This window comes from Pteropus alecto, unplaced genomic scaffold (genome assembly GCF_000325575.1).
Source record: "Pteropus alecto unplaced genomic scaffold, ASM32557v1 scaffold40, whole genome shotgun sequence".
Classification (NCBI taxonomy): Eukaryota; Metazoa; Chordata; class Mammalia; order Chiroptera; family Pteropodidae; genus Pteropus; species Pteropus alecto.
Genome location: NW_006431919.1, coordinates 2649822 through 2670782, shown reverse-complemented (window position 1 = coordinate 2670782; position 20961 = coordinate 2649822). Strand labels below are relative to the sequence as shown.

General features: G+C 39.6%; 1 protein-coding gene and 1 non-coding gene across 2 annotated transcripts in view; both read left to right on the top strand.

Moving 5' to 3' along the window:
* Positions 1-17493, top strand: part of SLC36A3 (solute carrier family 36 member 3) — a 24683-nt gene extending 7190 nt beyond the window's left edge. Inside the window, exons 3-10 of the mRNA XM_006906572.1 lie at positions 1147-1235; positions 3708-3803; positions 7185-7269; positions 8438-8656; positions 10620-10718; positions 11102-11268; positions 13862-14031; positions 17177-17493. Of these exons, the coding sequence (XP_006906634.1) occupies positions 1147-1235; positions 3708-3803; positions 7185-7269; positions 8438-8656; positions 10620-10718; positions 11102-11268; positions 13862-14031; positions 17177-17493 (1242 nt within the window). The remainder of the gene's footprint in view (positions 1-1146; positions 1236-3707; positions 3804-7184; positions 7270-8437; positions 8657-10619; positions 10719-11101; positions 11269-13861; positions 14032-17176) is intronic.
* Positions 7442-7560, top strand: LOC112475335. The gene has a single exon (XR_003044666.1). It is a non-coding gene; the product is annotated as a 5S ribosomal RNA (ribosomal RNA).
* Positions 17494-20961: the final 3468 nt, after the last annotated feature.

The following is a 20961-nucleotide window of genomic DNA, read 5'->3' as shown; positions in this document are numbered from 1 at the left end:
TCTTTGCTAGTGTGCTATGTGCTGTTTGAGATAGCTTTTTTATTCTTTGATTTTTGCTTCCTAAGACTCAGTAGACTTCTGTACCCTCCATATCCTACCAGAACCTCTGACCATGACTCATTTGAGAAATATATATTGAGCATCTATTATGTGCATTCTTGAGCCTTTATTTAAAAGTCCCTACTATACGGAGGCTACATTATAGTAGAATCTAGTGGTGTTCTTGATCTCTCATTTGTTTCTTTGTGATAGATAATATCTCAGGTCACATCAGGAAAGGCATGAGTGTTCAGAACAAAGGCGGTAGGAGAGTCAGAGTCCTTTACTCTGTATGCATCTGATCACATCTGGGAGATTATGAATAATAATGAGCCCTGCTGTTTTTAATCTCTTCACATATACAAAAAATGGAAACTATTTTCCATTTTTTTGAGAAGATATGTTCATTAGCTTGGCTACAGTAATCATTTCACTATATACATATGTATCAAATAATATTGTACACCTTAAATATATACAATTTTTATTTAAAAAATAAAAGATATTGACAAATTAGATACACTAGAGCAGTGATTGAGGATAATTTTTCACACACATCACCTTCGCCAAAGACAATGACAATGTCTAGAGACATTCTTAGTTATCACGAGTTGAGGGGAGAGGATGCCACTGACACCTGGTGAATAGAGGCCAGGGGATGGTGCTAAACATCCTAAAACACACAGGACAGCCCCCACAACAAAGAATCATCTGACCCAAAATGTCACTAGTGCCCCTGCTGACAATCCCATACTAGAGAAAGAGAACCAAGTTCTAAGAGGAACCTTGGTCTTCAAGCATCGTGAAGGAGGTAAGGACAAAGGAATGAGGGAACTCGAGGCAGAACTCGGGGTAAAGGAGGAAAGGCATGGGCTGTCTGGGGATGTAGTGAGTGCTCTATCACTGGAAGTATCCTAGCAGAGATTGGGCAGCCACTTTGCAGCAATGCTAAGAAGGGCATTCAAACCAGACCATATGGGAGCTGGGGCTGTCATCCCAGAGGCAGCTTTATTATGAGAGGGGCTCCAGCACCCAGGCTGGGAGAGGGCCGGGTGTGGGAGCAGTCAGTCTGTGGCTCACCGTCCCCACCTCTCCTCTGCTCTCCAGGTTGGTCCCATCAGCCTGTTGGCCATCGGGGTCCTCACTGTGCACTGCATGGTCATCCTGTTGAACTGTGCTCATCACCTCAGTCAGAGGTGAGAGTCCTGCTTCTCTCTCACCCCGATGCCAGGCCCCATTTGAGGGTGTGTTGAGTTTCCTTTGACAACTGACCCAATTAACTGGCCACATTTCAGGCCCCCGCCCCTGCTGCTTTAGATTCTACAGAGGCGGTGGAAGGGGTACTAAAGAACCCCAACTGGAAATTCCTAGGTCCAGCCCAACTCTGCTGCTAACTAGCTGGACAACTTTGTCAAGTTTCTGCACTCCCTGAACCTAGAAAGATCAAATAGATAAAAGATGCAAACATGCTCTGTAAACTACTGAATATATGCAAGATACTTAGGGATGTCTTTCCTCTTAATCTCCCCACCCTGAACTTACGCCACCTCCAGTGCACATACCTTTTAAGGAAGGGTAATTTTTTCCAGGTAAAACTTTTGGGTTCAATTTATTAAAAGTAGAAAAAAATAGCAATGAAATTAATAATTCATAGTGACTTTAGTCATTAATAATAAAGTACACATGATACTCTACGTTTTCAAAACTTCGATGCAAAGAAGAGACAAATGCAATGAAATCAAACAATGGTGAGAGTTTCAGATTTATAATCTAGCAACTCATAGGTGGTTGATAATCCTTTATAGCCCACCACCTGATGGCTCTCTGTCCACAGCACTCAGCTGCTCCCGAGGCGTGCAAGTCTAAACGGGCCCTTGCAGATGTACAGAAAGGCTTCAAAAGTCAAAGTAGAGATATTAAATGAAACTTCCCATAAAGCCAAATTATCAGACCCAAATAGGTGTATCTAGAGTATGTATCAGTCACACCTAACTTATGGGGAGCACTTTCCAGCTCACAAAACGCTTATAAGAGCACTTACTCATTCAGTAATTAGATTTATTGCACAATTACATGCGCCAGGTACATGGCAAGAGCTTTGCAAGCCTCCTTTTATTACTCCTTTTAGCAAACTTTTATAGCACTATGATCACTCCCATTTTACAGATGAGTAAACCGAGACTTAGATGAGTTAAATGCCTTGCTCAGGGTCACACAGCTAGGACATGGCAGAGCCAGTATTCCAAAACCTGTCTGACTCAATTCTAACCATTTTGCAAATCTTTTCTGCCCTCAAGCCTGCTGGGACCATTAGATCACCAAGCAAGCTTTTCCTGATTTTTTTTTTTTTTATGATGACTTGTTTTTCGTTCTTGTTTTGTTTTGTTTTGTTTTGTTTTGTTTTTCTAATACGGAGGTTACAGACTGATGGCCTAAGAGCTAACTATGGACTTCAGATATGTTTTGGGAGACTTCCACAGTTTTGCTTTGTTTTGGCCTATGTTTAAAAACATGGAGAGTTCACAATTAACCCAAGATCTCCATATTTTCCTTGCCAGTTAGAAAATCTGGCACCTCTGGGGCTTCGTTTTTCAGCTGGAGTCAAGTCTCGGTCAATCCCTTTTAGAACAAGATGTGTACCAGAGGGTTTGCCACTGTCTCCACTATTCCCCATCTTGCCTTATACCCAGCCTCCCTCACGATATCTCTGATACCTTTCTGGTCCCCTCAGTTTTGAATTTGTAACCCTCAAACTAATACAATTGCCAGTCCTATGTAATGTGACCTCTTCTGTATTTGAAATGCTAAGCACAATGAATAATAATAAAAATAGAAGGATCATGCACATTCCAGTGCATCACCACATCCATCTCTCACCATCTGCTCCCCCAAACGCAGACCACATGTAAAAATATACTGAGGCCCAGAAATCTAAAGACATTTGCTCAGGTCTCCCCGCTACCTGAGAGAGCATGTCGAGATCTAAACCTTGGGTTTTCTGACCCATTTTTCTCTCCCAACTGCTCCCCTCAGTCATGCAGCTAGCACTGGGAATCCAGGTCCTCAGCAACCTGCTGCGGCTCCCACATACTCATAGATAGTTCCTGAGCAGGGCCTTCCCTACCCTTAGGAAAGGCCGCCTAGGGAGGGGGACAAGATAGGCAGGAACCTGGGTGTCACATCCTACAGGCTACTGGGCAGGAGCCTAAGTATCACCTTTGCGTGGGATCTGTTCCGGGACAGGCATCTCAAATGTCCCAACACCCTCAGCCGTGCGAAGGGGGGAATGGAAGTCCAGAAAAGACAGAATCACCGCCTTGGCCATCCCCACATCCCTCCTCCGTCCTCCCTTTTCCCCCAACACCTCACATGTATCACAACCCCTCTTTCCTGGTCTGCAGACCTACTCAATTCACAGCTACTCTTTACTTTTTAAAAATCCACTTAAATATTCATGTTTAAAAAGACTACTACAGAAATAGAGGAAAGGCAGACTCCTGAAAGTTTTAAAAATATACTGCTATAATATATTTCAGTAATACCGCTGCTAGGAAATTACTGGAATGCTCCATGTTAACACACAAATATATAATAATTACTCACTTTGGGAGTAAATTGTACCTCTACCAAAAATGTTTTAAGTTATGCATTTCTTGTCCTTTCTCTAGACTGCAAAAGACTTTCGTGAACTACGGAGAGGCCATGATGTATGGTCTCAAAACCTGCCAAAACGCCTGGCTGAGGACCCACTCGGTGTGGGGGAGGTAGTAGTCATAGACGACACAGTAGTCATAATAATAATAATGATAACAACAGCAATAGCAACAATAATCCTTACCTGCTCTTCCTTTATTTCTAGTCACACACGTTTTAAATGAATAAGTCCTTATTGCAAACTATCAAACGATATAGAGCATCTCCTCTGATAGCATCATCTCCCATCCCCCTCTTTATCCAAGAAGTAATCACTGCTTTCAAGTTAGTCAGTGTTCTCTAGACTTCCGTTTCACTGCATGTTTGCGGATAGATGTGCGTGAATGGAAATACACATTTCGTTTTGCATTTTCCTGTGCATTAATTGATATTTTGTGGAAATATGCTCTTTCATCTAACAATATGTCTCGAATTTCTTTCTACATTGGGACAATGTGGATCGTCTTCATTATTTTTTAAGGCTCACGATGTTCCCCGGTGTAGACGTATACCATAGATTTATTTAATCTTTTCTTTAATGATGAATTTTTGTGCTGTTACCAGCTTGATAAAAAAGTTTATGGCACAAAATGCTCTGCTATGTCTCAACTCCTCTGATCTTCTCAACACCTTGTAAGATAGGAAGGGTGGGTCTTTATTGTCCTGGGAATATGAGGTGACCAAGGCTCATAAAGACAAAAATAACGTGTCCAGGGACCTAGACAGAGGTAATAATGGGACAGAAATTTGATCAAGAGCCTAACTTTTCAGCCTTCCCAGCAGAGCGCTCAAGAGGTAATGAGTCAGCATGGTGGCTCCCAAGATACCTGGGCAGCTCCTCACCCAGAACTCTCAATAGGTCATTGATCTCTTGATTAGCAGTCCCTCTGATTATCAGACAGGTGAGATCATGGGGCAGTAATTGTAGGTAACTTGCAGTTGCCCATCTTTTCTCACCAAAGTTTGTCAGTTTCTGATGACACTGAGTTTCTCAGTAAAACTTCTGGGCAGAAAGGATCCTTAAACATCACCATTATCCATGCCTATTCAAGTGGAGAAAAACGAAGCCCACCCAGAGCAATAAAGGTCCCCAGGGTTACACAGGAATTTAGTGGCAAAGCGAGGACTGGAACATCTAGCTGCCACCCACCTCGTTTCTCTGGAGGTCCAGTAACTGAGAAAAAATTGGGAAAATACTTAAACCGATTTTTTGATTTGCAATTTTTAATGTGCTAAGAGATACCTGGGGAGCTTGATTAAAAACTACTGCTCATTCCATGTAGGCAGCAATCCTCGATGGTGCACAAGCCATTAGGAAACTTTATAAAGGAAGAATACATTGATACCACCTGACCCCATCTTAGCATCTCATGTTTACACACAGGACAGCCAGACATGAGGAATCTTATAATGGGACACAGTAGGGAGTATAGAACACCATCTCAGAAATAAGAGATATCCTCACCAGGAAGATAAATGAAGAACCTCAGTCTAATCAAGTTGCTAGATCTAATATCAGTTTATAAGAAACGCAGGGGATAGAGAAACAAGATAACTGGTATTATGAAGTCATCAACTACTTCTACAAAGTGGGATGCACTACAGGACAAATTATCTGGTATCTTTAACCGAAAAATAAAAAATACAAGTTGCAAGAAAAAAAGTAAACAGGGCAAGGAGAATATAGCAGTTTAAAAACCTTAAGAGACTTAAAATACAAAATGTAATGTATAGACTTGTTTAGAAACCAACTATAAAATAGACATCTTGGGAGACAATTGAAGAAATATGAGTATGAACTGAATATTAAATGATATAAAAATGATTGTTAATTTTGTAAAGGATGGTAATGGCATGGTGGTTATATATATATATATAAATATATGTATATAGCTATAAAGTCATTGTCCATTAGGGCTGCATACTGAATTATTTACAGGTGAAGTAAGGGCTCTAGTTTGCTACAAATACTCCAACAAAATAAGCGTGTGTGTGGTAGGGTGAAGAGATAGATGGGAAGAGGACTGGCAAAAGCTTAATAACTGTTGAAGCTGGGATGGGCACCCAGGAGTCACTGAATTATTGTCACTGCTTTTGTATGTGTTTGAAAATCTCCATAATAAATAGAGAAAAAAAATCTCCATCCCGAAGTCTCACATGATACCACCAAGCCCCTGACTCTATAGACTGATATGTAGTTTTAGTATAATCCTCAGATGATTCTGATGCAATGGGTATCACAATCCAATCTAAGTACTGGAACATGGTTTCGTTCCGTTAAAAAATAAATGAATTCTTGAACTGGGGACAATTTAAGAATCCAAAAGAATAATGATGATAATGGAGTATAATATGTTAAATAAAAAATAATATGAGCCTATTGTGATACGAAATAAAAGAAGGGGGAAGAATACGTTTCTTAAATGCCAGCTAATAAATTTAGAAGAAATGACAGATAGTCTTGAAAAACTACCACTTCGTAAAAAAAAAAAGAAGAAGAAGAAGAAGAAGAAGAAGAAGAAAAAGAAAAAAGAAAACCACTACCTCGCAACCACCGATAAAATAATTGATTCAGGTAAGGATCATCGGTGAATGTTAAAGCTCTTGGTTGGAGGAGAGTAGGATATTCATGCCGTCTCAAAGTTTTGCCCCACAGAGTACCAAGAGAGGAATGTATGTTTGCAATGGAGCAGGCTGGCAGTCACCATCACAGTGGAACCACAGGACATCATGTTGCTCCCAATATGATGAAAAGGAGTACAAAATATCACCTTGGCATGCTTGCCAAAATGCTTATCCGAAGTTAATCATGAGGAACTTATCATACAGTCCACATGTGGGACATTCTGCGTGACAACTGGCCTGGGCTCTTCCCAGAAACCTAATGTCATGGAAAATAAAAAAAGGCAGATGTCTATGGGGCCGTTCTACATGAAAAAAGACTAAAGAGACACGGCCAAATGCAATACATAAACTTTGATTAGATCCTGAATCAAAAAAATGAAAACTGCTATAAAAGATATTTTGGAGATAAGGTTATTGAAAAAAATATGGACTGTATATTTGAGGATATTGAAGTTTATTTTGTGGATATCATAGTCTTAAGAAGAGTATGCTGAGATATTTAGGGTTGAAGTGTTTTACCTGCAATTGACTTTCAAATGGTTCTGAAAAAAACTGTGTGTGCGTGTGTGTGTGTGCGTGTGTTTATGAATATGTATATACATACATATTAGGGCCAAAAGTTAACAATTGGTGTATCTAGTTAAAGGGTGTATGGATTTTAATTATACTAATCTTTCAACTTTTTCTGTGGGCTTGAAGTTTTTCAAAAGAAAAAAGTGGGGAAATATTAAAAATAATAACAGAGATAATTGTTTCAAAAAATTAAAATAACTGCATTTAAAAAAATAACTTTTCTCCTTCCATCTGCTTCTTCTTTTCCTTCTCAGGTACATTGTCAGTTTCTTGCTAATCATCACCCAACTGGGCTTCTGCAGTGTTTATTTTATGTTTATAGCAGACAATTTACAACAGGTAAATAAATCTTCAGGGCAGAGTGGTAGAAAAGCAGACCTCCTGCTGCTAGGGCTGCATTCGCAGAAACGTAGTATTGAGATCATGGGAGGAGATGGCTTCATTTCTACCCCCTGATAGACTACTCTTGAGAGTTTTCTCAGTCTTGGAATGACTTTTTAAAAAGATCTTAGTCTGCAGCCATGCTACCCTGAACAAGCCCGATCCCGTCTGATCTCGGAAGCTAAACGGGGTCGGGCCTGGTTAGTACTTGGATGGGAGACCACCTAGGAAGACCAGGTGCTGTAGGTGTAAAAAATTAAAAAATAAGGGATTGTAAATTGACAAGGTCCTTGCAATCTGTGAGGTCAACCAAGGGTTGCCTTGCCTAAAAAAAGAAAAAGAAAAAAATCTTAGAGAAAGAAGCCAAAGCAACACATGAGAAGAGAAACCAGCATGACGAGGAAGTCTTACAATTATGTCCAATCAGAAATAATTCAGGATTTTTAGCCTTAAAAATGTTGGTGAATTTACTTTGGGTATCTCAGGGTTATCATATAGAAGATGACTAAATGTAAAGCAAACAAGCTACAATCTTGCCCTCATTGCATCCCTAATAGGCATTACAAATCAATCATAACCTTCTTTCTTGACTTCATGGAATAGAGGGAGTGTATTTGTTTTTGTACACTCAAACAGCCATCCTATGGCAAGTATTATAGATGGAATATTTAAATATACAGATTTTGCTCAATAGTCAGAGCTTTCTAGCTTTTAGGGCTCTCTAAAGTTGAAGAAGATATTCTTGTGTAATCAACTCCCGTGCTCTGGATGTATGAAAGAAAACCATTTGATGGGGAACAGGTGGCTGAGTTAGATGACAAAAGGACACTTCGACCTTAAGATTTTATGATTCTAAGGGTTTCTGGTTGTCTCAGTCATGGGCACTACAGTTAGGGTTACCAGATCTGGCAAATAAAAATATATGACACCTAGTTAAATTGGAATTTCAGATAAGAAGCAAAAAGAAAAATTTTTTTTTTTACTATGTTTACGTCCTGTGTAATATTTGGGACACATATTTCCTAAAAAGTTATCTGTTTATTATCTTAAATTGAAACTTAACTGTGCATCCTGTGTTTAATCTTGCAACCCTAACTGCACTGTCCTTCATTATGCTCTGCATCAGATGGTGGAAGAAGCCCACATGGTCTCCAACAGCTGTCACCCCAGGAAGATCCTGGTGCTGACCCCCATCCTGGACATTCGCTTCTACATGCTGACCATCCTGCCTTTCCTGATCCTGCTGGTGTTTATCCAGAACCTGAAGTTGCTATCCATCTTCTCAACACTGGCCAACATCACCACCCTAGGGAGCATGGCTCTGATCTTTGAGTATATCGTGCAGGTCTGTGCCTGAAACCACCAAAGAAAGGGGGTCTGTGTTCAAGGCTTTTGAGACACTTGGGGAGGGTTATTATCATTATGGGCAGGTAAAGGTAAGGAAGGTGACCCACTGTTCTGAGCAGCCCCTGCTAAGGTGACATCTGTGACAGCTTTTGTCCCACAATCTATAAAAGCGAACTGTGGTCATCATCATCATTATCATCATCATACTGCAAAACAATGAGTCATTCAATAGACAGTTACTGAATACCTTCTGTGATCCAGATATTGTGCAAAGGCCTGGGGATTCGGTGGTAAGTAAAACCGATAGGGTGTCCACTTTCATGGAGTTTACATTCACTCGAGGAGACAAACTTGGATCAAATAATCAACAAAAATTGTAACAGAGATAGGTGGATAAGGCATACATGGGTGATAAAGGAATTTGACTTACTTGATGCCAAGTTCTTTACATATATTAACTCATTGAATCTTCACAATAATACTATTTTGGAAGTACTACCTTTATCCTCTGTCTATAGACAAAGAAACTGATAAACAGAAAGCAATTTTTCTATTCCGGTCAGTTTGCCTCCTAAGTCCATGCTATGCTATTGTGACAGGCCCTGAAATTCCACCATTATGGTTTCATTACTTTGAAAGTCATTATGGTTGTATTAGTTTCCTATTGCTGCTGTAACAAATTACCACAAATTTAGTGGCTTCACACAGTACAAATTTATCTTACAATTTTGGAGGTCTCACTATATATTTTTTTCTGGAGACTTGCAGGGAAAATCTGTTTTCTTGTCTTTTCCAGCTCCTAGAGCCTTCCCAACCCACGTGCCTTGCCTCGTCTTCAAAGCCAACAATGTCAGGCCGAGGCTTTCTCATGTTATCATCTCTCTCGGGTTCTCTTCTGATACTCTCTTCCATTTTTAAAGACCCTTGTGATTACACTGGGCCCATCCAGATAATCCAGGATAATCTCCTTACTTTAAATTCAGCTGATTAGCAACCTTAATTCAGTCTGAACATTTAATTCTCCTTTGCCATATGTAACATAACATAGTCATAGGTTCCAGGGATTAGGACGTGCACACTATTCTGCCCATCCCAGGAGTCTATTAAAATCATTGTTCCCTCTAGACGTGTGATAATTGCTGTACCAGTTAGTAGACTACACAGCTCTGAGATAAATGATAGGAAAGATGCATTAGAGAACTGGAAAACAGAAGCCCTGGATTCTTATCTGCACTGTGCCACTAACTTGGAGAGTGGCCTCAGGTAATTCCCCTCCCCTCCCTCGGTCCCATTCTCCCCACATGTAAAGATGAGAGGGCTCCCCATAGCCAAAAGGTAAAAACAACCCAAATGCCCGTTAACAGATGAACGGATAAACAAATCTGGTAAATACATACAATGGAATATTATTCAGCCTTAAAAAAGTAATGAAATTCTGATCTATGCTACAACATGGATCAGTCTTAAAGACGATATGCTAAATGAAATAGCCAGTCACAAAAAGATAAATATCATATGATCTCACTTAATATGAGGTACCTAGAATAGTCAAATTCATAGAGACAGAAAGTAGAATAGGGGTTGCCAGGGGGCTGGATAATGGGGAGTTATTATTTCATGGGTAGTTATTATTTCATCCCAAATAGAATTTCAATTTGGGATGATGAAAAAGTTCTGTAGATGGATGGTGGTGATGGTTGCACAACAAGGTGAATGTGCTTAAAACCATTGAACTGTACTCTTAAAAATGGTTAAAATTGTGAATTTTATGCTATGTATTTTATCACAGTAAAAATAATAACTTTTTAAAAGATGAGCCGACGGACGAAGCTCTATACATCTCATGGGTGCTCCTAACACCGGCTCTGTTGATGTCAGGTGCGGCTCAGCTTTCTTCCAGGCAAAGATTTGGGATGATTTCTATGACATGGTGAAGCCAGTGCCCTTCTCCTTCCTTTCAGGGGATTCCAGATCCCAGCAACCTACCCTTGATGGCAAGCTGGGAGACCTTTTTGCTATTCTTCGGTACAGCCATCTTCACGTTTGAAGGAGTCGGTATGGTAAGATTAATGCGGGGTTTGAGTGACTTGTCCCTAGTGCTCTCTAGGGAAGCCAGCCATTGCCTCAGATGACTAAATAATAGTATTTATGAAAAGTGAAGATTATGATCTTGTCCCGGTGAAAGGGAAAGTCAGGACCCATTCACAGGGCACCAACTGTCCCAGGTACCATACTAAGCTTTGAAGACTGAATGAGAATTTATTCATTAGCCCAGATGGAAGAGAGTACTGTTGGCAGTAGAAAGCATGGAGGAAAATGAAAGGGCGTGTGGCCAGGTGGAGAGGCCTCTTCCCCGACCCAGGGCCACCTGAAGGATGTCTGTGCTAATGAGGAACCTGCTCCTTTGCAGGTTCTTTCTTTCATAACCTCCTTTCACCGCCAGGTCCTGCCTCTCAAAAACCAGATGAAGCATCCACAGCAGTTTTCTTTTGTTCTGTACTTGGGGATGTCCCTTATCATCATCCTCTACGTCTGCCTAGGGACCCTCGGCTACATGAAGTTTGGATCGAGTACCCAGGCCAGCATCACTCTCAACTTGCCCAATTGCTGGTACGTCCCTGCCTGCCTGGGGTAGGGAGAGGAGAGTCATGGGATCTGAGACTCAGCAACAAAATATGGCATCCCTTGGGTTATCATAGCACATTTAACTGCTAATACTTGTATTATAATAACAGGTAAATTTGATAATCCAGACAGTCCTATGAGTTACCCCTAGGAGTTAGCATGATTATTATCACTTCCATTTAATAGGTGAGGAAATTGATATTTGGAGAGGTATGTAACTGTCTCAACTCCCACTATTCGTGAGAAGCTGAAACTTGAAACTCAGTCTGTCTGACTCTACAGTTCAAAGGCCTTAAAACAGGAATGGCCTGGAGTGTTTGGGAAGCAGAAACAGCAACAACAGAAAGTATAAGTTCAGGGTAATGATTGAGGTTGCAGATGGACCACTACTTGGGCCCCCAATTCCAGAAATGGACCTAGGCTGCCATGGCTATGCCCCCATTGGAATTTGGTCTGGACTTCTTGCAGTCATTCATTCATTCATTCATTCATTTACTTGTTTATTCATTCATCCAAGAAACATTTTTGGAGGCTGGCACATAGCATTCATTGAGCGTTAGCCGTTCTCATTATTCTGGAAGTATTGGATGCATCGTGACTAAGCAGTCAGTAGAGCCACTTGTTTAAGAGCACAGATTCTAAAGCTAAGTAATGAGATTTATATTCTGGTTCTTATATGACCTTGAACAAGCTGCCCAATCTTGAAGATTTTATTTCCATCCTCTATAAAATGAGGGTAATACTAATGCCGATTTGTATCAGTCAGGGTAGATTAGGTTACAGTCTAGTAATAACTCCAAAATCTCAATAGCTGAATAAACACAAGTTTTTAAAAATATGCTCATGCTGCATGTCCCATGAGGGATAACTGAGGCTCAGTTCTGTACCATCCCCAATCCAGGGCCCAGAATGATGGAACAGCCACTCCCTAAAATGTTGCTGGTTGCCATGCAGGGAGTACACAAATCACGCCCTCTACCATAAAGCTGTGAAAGCATACATCTCTTGTGCTCACACTTCATCAGTCAAAGCAAACCACATGGCCACACCTCACTCCAAGGGGCAGGGAAGTGTGCTTGGAAGAACTGGAAGTATTTGTTGAACAGCCCAGATGACTTCCACACTGTCTCAGGGAGCGATTGTGAGGATTAATTGGTTTAATATACATAAAATGCTTAGAAAAGTGTCTGGCACATAGTAAGCAGTCGTTGAGTGTTAGCTATTATCATGGTTATGTGTCCCCGCAGCCTGGGCATTTTGGGGTGAGTAGGATGGTGTGGCATTCATTTCCCACAAGGTCACAGCTGCAAAATGAGAAAAATATTACCAGCCTCACCCCCTCACTGTGTTGTGGTAATGACTAGATGAAATAATAAATGTGGAATTTCTTTGAAGTTGCAACTTAATTTATACAAATCAGATGTCATCTTAATAGGCCATTCTTATTCTGGGCAATTCAGGCCACCACTAGCTACCTCGGGTAGGGTGCTTTTCTTCCTGGGGCCTCAGCCAGAAAACGTGGGCGTTAGGTGCCATGAGGATTTCACACCTGCTCTGAACTTGGCTGGTCATGAGAGGCCTTAAAGATGGATAAACAGATAACCCTTCCCACAAAGAAAAAGGCCAACAATCCAAGGGGAGAAAATGGCCACGGGCACACAGTTCACAAACAAATCCCAAAAATGGCATTTTATACATTTGAAAAGATGCTGTTTGCCTCATAATAACAGAAGTGCCAATTTTTAAAAACCCAATGGCAAACAGCAGCATGTGTTCACACACTGTTTTGGCAAGGATGTGGGGAGCAAGCCCTCTAATATGGGCAATATGTCAACAGCTATCACAATTTTAAATTACATATACTTTTACTCAGCATTTTTACTTCTAGGGTTACATACTATATGTAGATATATGTTCAAGGATGTTTTTTGCAGCATTGTTTACTGGCAAAAGACTGGAAATAATTTATCCATTAATTGAGGACTGATTAAAAAATTATAATATATCTATGCAATTGTAATACCAAGCAGCTGTTAAATAGAAGAGCCAAATCTATGTGTACTGATAGGCAACAATCTCCAAGAAATATTTAATGATCAAAAATGGAGCTCAATGATATGTAGAGGATGCTACCGTGGGTGTGCGTGAGTGTGTGCGTGAATGCGCGCCTACATTCAGTATAAGCTTGTATTATCCACCGATTATTTCTGGAAGGGCTACAGGAAAACCGTTAGTGGGATCATCTGTGGAAGGAAGAACTGGAGACAGGAATCAAGGGTGGAAGAGAGGCTTTTCACTGTGTGACTTGCGGACTATGACTTTTACTCTATGCTGATACACTTTTAAATCTAAAAGAAAAAAGGCACCGATTTCTGAGGCACAGGCCTGTTGAATCAGAATCTCCAGGAATGTGTACTTTCAATAAGTTTCCCAGGCGGCTCTGATGGTGGGTCGGGCCTGAGTTAATGAAAGTTAGCCAGTTCTATAACTCAGTGACAAGTACCAGCTTCTGAGCAGTAAGTGAGTCCTGCATGGTTCCACCCATGTCACATTTCACATCCTAACCATCTGTCGGCAGGTTGTACCAGTCAGTCAAGTTGATGTACTCTATTGGCATCTTCTTCACCTACGCCCTCCAGTTCCACGTCCCAGCTGAGATCATCATCCCAATCGTCATCTCCCAGGTGTCAGAGAGCTGGGCACTGTTTGCAGACCTGTCTGTCCGCACAGCCTTGGTCTGTCTGACCTGTGAGTATGATAAAAGGGTACTTCTTGCCCAAAGCTGTGGCTGGGAACCACACTGGCATCTACCCCAATACCACTGGCTTTGCCATTTGCCTTCTTCATAAGCTTGGGCAAGATACTTTACCTACGAACCTCAACTTTTCACCTGAAAAATGGGCTTAACAGAACTACCACATAGTAAGTGTTCCACTAATCTCTACTGCCTACGCACAGAAAGTATACATTGGCTTTTTATGAGAGAAAGAAGTATCATTCATTCAGTAGCACTCCTACATGCCTCCTGTATGCCAAGCTCAATACTGACATTATCTATACTTATGACAGCCTAGCAATGTAATGTTACCAATTGAGGAAACTGGCCCAGAGAAATGAAATGACATGCTCAAATCAAATAGCTGCTAAGTGCCAGAGCTGGAATTTGAATGCAGGTCTGTGTTTTCCATTGTGCCATATTTCTTCCTATCATAAATTAAGGTCAAGTCCCCTATCGTAACTATTTAACTAACGGTAGGGAAAAACCTTAGGGGGCTGATCTTTTAAGGTCGTGGAAAAGAAAAGATAATTTTTTGAGTGTGCTCCTCTCCCTTTCACCCTCCTTCCCTTTCTTCCTTCCCTCATGCTTCCTTCCATTCATGTATTCACTCATTCATTTACAGGCTGATCTGTTAAGGTCGTGGAAAAGAAAAGATAATTTTTTGAGTGTGCTCCTCTCCCTTTCACCCTCCTTCCCTTTCTTCCTTCCCTCATGCTTCCTTCCATTCATGTATTCACTCATTCATTTACATTAGGAGCTATGGTAGATGTTTTGGAAACACTATTAACAGAGTTGAGGAATTGTTTCTCTGAAGCATGTCCAGAGAAAGAAGACCGGAAAAGGTATCCCATGGGGAGTGAGGGAAAAAACTAGGGATGTTCTTGGGGGGAGTGGGGGCTTGGGGAACTTCTATATCTGTCCTCCACCACCCATGGGATTATCGTGAAAGAGAAAGAGCAAATTGAGTCTTAAAGATGCCACGAGTCAAAGAGCAAATTGAGTCTTAAAGATGCCAGAATCCATTTCAGTTTGGGGTCAGGAGAAACTGTAACTCTTGGAGCAGTCCAGGAGAAGAACAGGCTATATTAGATGTTAAACTTCATGTAACTGAAGTTTCATCAGCAGAAACAGCAAACCTGTTTGACTTAAAGTGTTTCAGAGTTCCTGGTCTGTACCAAGACATCAGAAGCCTATAAATATGTTGTTTTGAGATCTTTCCTAATAGGAAGGGTGTAAGTTGAAAAGGAAAAAAAAAAAAAAAAACAGTAGTTCAGGCCTCTTGGGAACAGGGAAGTCATCACCTGAGACGGCTGACCTAATAACATGTCCTGCTTCGGGTATGTGCTAAATGAACACTTCCTCCTCCCTAATCCGCCTGTCAATTCCGTTATCCTTCATTCATTCAACAATCATTTGCTGAGTACCTACTATGTGCTTGACATTGTGCTAGACACTAGGGACACAATAACGAATAATGGAGACATGGCTCCTGCCCTCATGAGGCTTACGGTTGAGTGGGAAATATATGCAAAAAACTTATTACAGCACATTGTGATGAGTGTGAAGATGGGATGTAAAGATGTACCATCTGATGGTTAAGAATGTAAGAAGAGGAAAAACCCTAGGAGAATATTACAGGTCCTATAACTTAGCCTACCTGGGTCAGGTCAGGGAGTCCTCTCCAGTGGAGTGATATTTCAGTGAAGACCTCAAAGATAAGTCGTAGGTAGATGGAGGAGTGAAGAGTGTACCATGTGTAGGGAGCAGGCTCTGCACAGATCAGTGGAGTGATATTTCAGTGAAGACCTCAAAGATAGGTACCTACGTCTGGCCTCTTTAGAGAATGAAAAGCAGTGGGGAGTGATGAAACATGAGCCAGAGGATTTGGCAAGGCCCAAGTCCTATGGGACCTTGTGCTAAGGCAATCAGGCCATGGGGAGCCATGGAAGAGCTCTGAGCAGTGGGTCGACTTAACCAGATCTGACCCTCCTCTTGTCTACCCTGCATTAGAGCTTCCTTGAACATATCTTCTCTGCCCCGTCACTGTGAGCTCTCCTGGAGAACAGACACTGATTTTTTTCTGTACGTGCTCCAGTATGCAATTTATTAAACATGCTGTGGATGGGGACCATCCCATCAGAGGAGTGATGGACTCTCAACTATGAGAGTCTATATGAGTCTCTCTCATTCTCTGATTGGATATGTTGGAACTATTTCAGAAAGAGGTGATGTTTTCTTCAAGATGCAGCAAGCTAGTAAGGGTGCTTTCTAGAACATGTTTTTCCTAATGTGTTCATAGGAAAATCAAATGATTATCTAAAGTTGAATCACATAAGTTATATATTTATTCATTCAATCATTATCGAAATTGTACTCTTCCTGGAAAATCCATGATATATGTTCATCATATATATATAAAAGATGAAGATTTGAGTGTTTACAGAAGAGATAGGAAATGAGCAGCTGAATTCTGTCTTCATGTTTTATGTCCTCCTTAATTATCTATGTCCTTCTAAGAGTAGGAAAACAAGTGGTTGAGATTCTTACAGCAACGAGCCATCTCTCATTATTTAACTGTCCTTGATTCTAGACAGTGGCTATATTATGGGTATTAGTACAAATGCACTGTAGATTTAGTGTCTGGGTAAGACTGAAGCATTTGTTGAGTACCTAAGGTATACCAAGTTCTTTCATATAAATGAGAGGCAGCAGAATAGAGTGGAAAGGGCCTTAGATTGGGCATTTCAATGGATTCTCAGCTCTCTGTGACCTAGGGCACGTCCAGTTCCCTCTAGAGCTCTAGATTTTCCCATCCCTACAATGAGGAGGTTATAACAGATAAGTGGTAGAGGGGCCTTTCCAATAAATATTATAGGTGAAAAACCCAATAGAGAAAACATAAAAGGAGAGCATCTATATTGGTGGTTAAAACAGAGGTGGGAGCCCAGAGCCACAGGGCCCAACCCACTGCTCAAGTCTGCAGTGGGCTTCTTTCCTACCTCTCCAAAATGGCTTATCAGGCATCTGTGGAATTATAAGACTCCAAATAAATGGTTTATTTCTGAGCTCCCTTCTTGCAAGAACATTCAGTGATTCTAAATTCTGTCCCCACAGGTGTCTCAGCCATCCTCATCCCACGCCTGGACCTGGTCATTTCCCTGGTGGGCTCTGTGAGCAGCAGTGCCCTGGCCCTCATCATCCCACCCCTCCTGGAGCTCATCACCTTTTACCCTGAAGACATGAGCTGTGTCACCATTGCAAAGGACATCATGATCAGCATCCTGGGCCTTTTGGGGTGTGTATTTGGAACATACCAAGCCCTCTATGAGCTGATACAACCCATCAACCATTCCATAGCCAACTCCACGGTGTCTATGCATAATTATCTAATTTTTTCTAATAGTTCTCCCTTCCTCCCATCCCCAGTTTAACTTTCACTGTGGCTGTTATATACATTCATCAAACCCCAACATCTCTATATTAATTAGCGACTTTTTTATCTTTCCAAGAGAAATGTAGGTGACGCAAGTCAGTACTGCTACCTCTCAGGCTGTGTCTCTGTTGGTTTCATTTAATGGGAAAAGGGATGCCATTTACCCATGATATCCCTGGAAACAAAGACCAAGCATAAATGAAAATGCAAAAGTAATTGTTTTCTCTATTTGGCAGTATCTTCTCTTAACACAACAGATTTAGAAAAGTGTATGTTTGGGAAGGGGGTTTTCTATTTAGATATTCTTCTAAGCAGAAGAGTCACAGACAAAACAGAAATAGAACTTAGCAGTAATTTTGTCTAACCATTGGCTCTACCTCTGATTTCCTATGAGATCTTGGGCAAGTTCTTCTCTCTCCCTGTGTCAATTTTTCTCATCTATGAAATGAAGGATTGGACTGATTGGTTATTAAGAGCTCTTCCAGCTCTGACATCCTGAAAGTAAAAAAAAAAAGAAAAAAAGAAAAAAATTATCCTTTAACCACATGTGTGAAAACTGAGTACTTTCCATCAGCAAGTTACCGGTACTGTTGCCTTGGAGATATGGGCATAGGGCATATCAGAGGTAGGTTAAGGGATAAAAACAAATCTCTTAGTGATTTTTCATCATTATGGTAATTTCTCTACCTAAAAGGACATCATCTATCTATCAACATTTTTCCTTCTCTAGTAACTTAAAGCCACTTAGAGCCGATTTAGACTAATGGGGCTGAGAAGTTTGTGTGGTAGAAATGGCTTTCATCCATTGCAAGGACTACTGACCTACCTTAAAAAATAATATTTAAAAAATAACAATAATAATATTTAGTTTTAGGAAGAGTTTTGAAAAACAGATAATATTATACTCTGCAGATAGGAATATACATTGTTATGTTTTTTCTAAAGGACAGTTTTACAATACATAAGTCTTAAAATGTGTAGCTTTCTGACCCACTCAGTTCACTTCTAGAAATTTATCCTAAAAATCTTTTGTGTTTGCAAAAATTTATGCAGAATAAGTGTGTATTGTTTATAACAGTAAAAAATTGGAAACAAACATCCAACATTATGTTAAATTATGATTCATCCAGAACAAAATGCTGCTATGCTCCCAAACATTGCAAAAATGCATCTATTGATATTCAAATATATTTGTGGTTTATCAGTGGAAGAAAGTGGGTTAAAAACACTATGTGAACCAAAACTAGGCAAGGACATTACAAGAAAGTAAAGCTTCAGACCAAAATCTTTCATGAACATAGATGCAAAAATTCTAAACAGTTTTAGCAAATCAAATTCAACAATATATGAAAAGGATTATACGTCATGATCAAGTGGGATTTAACCCAGGCTGGTTTAATAGTTGAAAATCAATGTAATTCACCATATTAATAAACTAAAAAGAAAAAATATACGATCATCTCAATAGACACAGAAAAGAAGTTGGCAAAATCCAATGTCTATTCCTAATGTAAAACTCCCAGCAACCAGGAATAGATGAGAACTTCCACAGAGGGTAAAGAGCATCTATGAAAAACCTATAGCTAACATCATACTCAGTGGGAAAGACTGATGCTTTCTCTGTAAGATCAGAAACGAAATAGAGATGTCCACTCACTACTTCTATTTAATATTGTACAAGATTCCTAGACAGTGAAATTAGGCAAGGAAAAGAAACAAAAAGCATCCAGATTGGAAAGGAAGTAAAACTGTTTTCATATGAAAATGACATGATTATCAATGTAGAAAATCCAATGGAATCTACAAAACTACTATAATTGCATTTACAAAGCTTCAGGATACAAAGTCAATATACACAATCCAATTGTATTTATATTAGCTGAGAACAATCAGGATGTACACTTACAATAGCATCAAAAATATGCAATAATTGGGGATATATCTGATGAAAGATATGAAACACTTGTACACTAAAGACTGTATAATATGTTGCTAAAAGAAATTAAGACCTAAATAAATGGAGAGATACACCTTGTTCGTGGCTCAGAAGACTCATTATAGCTAAAATGTCAATTCCTGCCTAATTCATAGGCTCTTTATGAATATAAATTGACCAGCCTATTTGAAAATTCATATGGAAATGTAAAAGACCTAGAATAGCCAAAACACCTTTGAAAAAGAAGAACAAAGTTGGAAGGCTAACACTGATTTCAAGAATTATAACAAAGTTATAGTAATCAAAACTACATGGTATTGGTGCCAAGATAGACAAATAGATCAATGGGCCAGAATAGACAGTCCAGAAATAAACTCTACTCATATGGGGCAACAGATTTTTAAGAAAGATACAGAGGCAAAGTAATGGAGAAAAGATCACCTTTTTAAAAAATAGTACTGCAAAAGTTGGCTATCCACATTAAAAAAAAAAATCAGATCCATACTTATCATATATAAAAAAAATCAACTCAAAATGGACCTTAGACCTAAATGTAAAACTTAGAACTATAAAACTTTTAGAGGAAAACAGGAGAAAAATTTGGTGACCTCAGGTTAGGCAAAGATTTCTTAGATACAACACCAAGAGCACAATGTATATTAAGAAAATATTAACCCTTTGTCTGTGATATATGCTTGTCTTCTTAAGAAGCATTTATTTTTATGTAAATAAATGTATCAATCTTTTATTACCTCTGGATTTTTAACCTGTTTTCTTTTCATATTTGTTTAATTTCTATTTTTTTTTTTTACATTTTATCCTTAGCTTTATATAGTATCCCATCAAAATACTGTAACTTATTTCTTCACCCTTTTCAGTGTGGTTGTATTACTCATTTGAAACAGAATTAGATTTTTTGTTGTTTGTATTCCATATTGAATTTCCCTCATCTCCTGGTTCATTTTAGTCATGTTTTGGATATGAAGAACATTATTACAGGTCTAAGAGTCAGAGTTATACAAAAAGATATACTCAGATGTGTCCCTCCCTCATTCTTTATACTATTATCATTTCCACCTTCTTTCCACTATATTCCTACGTCCCTCTGTAGATAACTGATTAGTTTCTGGCTCATCTTTCCTTATTTCATACAAATGAGCACATACATGTATATTTTCTTATACTCTCTCTTCTTACACAAAAAGTAGCACATTACACATTTTTTGCACTTTGCTTTTTGCACTTAATATATCCTGGAAATAATTTTGTATGAATTCAGAGATCTTCCTTATTCTTTTTTACAACTGAATAATACATCACATGGATATGCCATGGTTTATTCAGTTACTCTCTTACATATGGACACTTGAGTTGTTTCAATATTCTCAACCACAATGTAGCAACGCATAATCTTGTACATGTATATTTTGTATTGTTGGAAGTGTATCTTCAGAGGAAATTCCCAGTAGTGGAATGGTTGGGTCAAAGGGTAAGTGCTTTTGAAATTTTGTTAGATACTGACAAATTCCC